At 42.5% G+C, this 2,308-nt stretch overlaps 1 protein-coding gene across 1 annotated transcript in view; it reads left to right on the plus strand.

Moving 5' to 3' along the window:
* The window catches only part of LOC101851409 (ALK tyrosine kinase receptor), a gene marked incomplete in the record, with an annotated part of 269,826 nt that extends 267,725 nt beyond the window's left edge, over positions 1 to 2,101 (plus strand). Inside the window, 1 exon segment of the mRNA XM_035969815.1 lies at positions 1,249 to 2,101. Within this exon segment, the coding sequence (XP_035825708.1) occupies positions 1,249 to 1,947 (699 nt within the window).
* Positions 2,102 to 2,308: the final 207 nt, after the last annotated feature.

A 2,308-nucleotide genomic window follows, 5' to 3' on the forward strand; every position in this document is an offset into this window, starting at 1 on the left:
AGAGAGAGAGAGAGAGAGAGACTGCGGCTTCAGGGGTTCGACGCTCTGAAGAGCTGGGTCTGACATCGAGTCCTTCGGAAAGGTAATTTACAAGAATTTTCCTTTTTGACAGCGGGACTTTTCAGAAATGGACGTTAAATTCGAAAGTCCTGCCTCTTAATGAATAACCTTGCAGTGTTGCAAAGAGCGTGAAATGTGTACAGTTTTTAACATTTTGAAATCTTGTTTTCTGTTTGTTTTTATGTATTCGTTTATTATTCATTTATTCCTTTATTCCGTTATTCATTTATTCATATTTTCACTTAATCATTTATTTATTTTATATAATTTTTATCTAATTATTCTTTTTTTTTTTGGAGGGGGGGGGTGCAGAAAAACGCACTTTTTTTACTATGACCGTTACTAAGTCCACTTTTCCTAAAACTTGAAGGAATTAAAGATATTTTGAGCCGTGCGATTGCTAAAATTAATGATATTACATTGTTTTGCCTCCGAGTGATATAAAGCCTGCGGAGAAAAAAAAATTAAGGGCTCAAACACGTTCTGGTCATAAGCTTTCGGCAATTTACACAGTTAACTCCCTTCATCCCGTGCTCATGGAAATGAAGAAGACCAATGGGTATACTTACAGTTATACATTTCTTGAGATTAACCAGTATTAGTTCTGATATTTATTCTCATTCGAGTATAATGCTTTGAAGGAAGACACGTTTTTCAGGTTCTTGAAAGACTGGAGACCCCTAAACTAAAGGAAAGAAATTAGCTTCAATGCAGAAGAGAACCAAAAGTTCATTACATTCGTTTTTTAGATTGAAAACATTTAATTTAAGATATCAATATAACAAAAAGAACCTTAGCAAGTGAACAGAGCAAATTATTTCAAAATGCATACGTTTATTCAAATCTCTTCATGGCAATAGAAGACAAACATATTTACTGTTTGAAAAGAGTTTGCCAAAATCACGGGGAAAATACAGTCAAGTGCCACCTCGATAACCGTTCGAATCCTCGTGAAATAACAATGTGCATGAAACCGTTTCAAGTGCTGTGCACACGACATAAATTTAAAGTATTTATATTTATAAGGCCTACGTGTATGGGTGTATTTGGTGGCCACGATGGTCCCAAATTACACACACACACACACACACACACACACACACACTTCTCCCATACACGCATTTCTTACTCCAGTTTATTCTACTCCCCATCCTTCTTGACAACTCACTGTCGGCGCGACTTCATAAGGATGATGACATGTCTCAAAGGGGCCTTCCTGTCTTCTACGTCCCGCCCATCATCAACTCTCGAGGCCTCCGCCTACATGAACGACAGCCTTCGACCCCGCCCACTGCTACCACCAGAGCTGTTTCAAATCACGCCCACCCTGTCTCTAGCCCAAACAGCTCGGGCGACGGCTACCTCGTGCCACTCCTCAGACACAACTACTCCGGAAAATCCAGCGACGGGCAGGTCTCGTTCAGCAACAACGGTTCTCCGCGTCAAAGAGGGGCGGAGCTTGACCGAGGAGGGGCCGTTGGAGAAAATAGGGCAAACAGATCTCACCGTCTCCTCAAAGACATCCACGAACCTCAGGACGATAGTTCGGACTTTGGAGATAAGAACCGCCCAATTACTAAACAGCAGTTCCGGGCGCCAAAAGTGTTTTATAAGCCTGGCATAAGCCCCCACGTAACCATTCCAGACGCCTCGTCTGAAGCTCTGCTACCCCCGGACAGATATACTGACGGTGATGCTCTTGGCGCCTTACCCAATGGCGCCAAAATAAAGTTCGCCGACGATGATGACGTTGAAGACGACGATAGTGACGATAATGACTTTAATACTGAAGATGGGGAGAACCTGAAAATGGGGGTCGCTGTGGCGCTCCCCGAGAGGAGTAAGAAGAAGAAATCCTACACAAAGTTCCCTCGTCCTGGAACTTGACAAAGACGTCTTCTCAGAACGCTCTGTTCGTTGGTTTTGACCGGTGCATGGACTCCGGCTGTTTTCCGAAGGCAACTGCTGTTTGATGCTATAATTCTGCTTTCTTTTAATAAATGTTTCCCTCGTTTTATCATGGAATTCACTCATGCCAAGATGTGTGTCCGATTTGACATTCTTCATATTAATTCACATGTGAGAGAGAGAGAGAGAGAGAGAGAGAGAGAGAGAGAGAGAGAGAGAGAGAGAGAGAGAGAGAGGGAGAGAGCGAAAGCTTCTCTTTCCCTGACACCTATGAAAAACTAATAAACCCTGCAGCATTTATCGAGCTATTTGCTCTTCACCCCCGTTCAAACACTATAAA

Source organism: Aplysia californica, unplaced genomic scaffold, assembly GCF_000002075.1.
Source record: "Aplysia californica isolate F4 #8 unplaced genomic scaffold, AplCal3.0 scaffold00186, whole genome shotgun sequence".
NCBI classification, from domain to species: Eukaryota; Metazoa; Mollusca; class Gastropoda; order Aplysiida; family Aplysiidae; genus Aplysia; species Aplysia californica.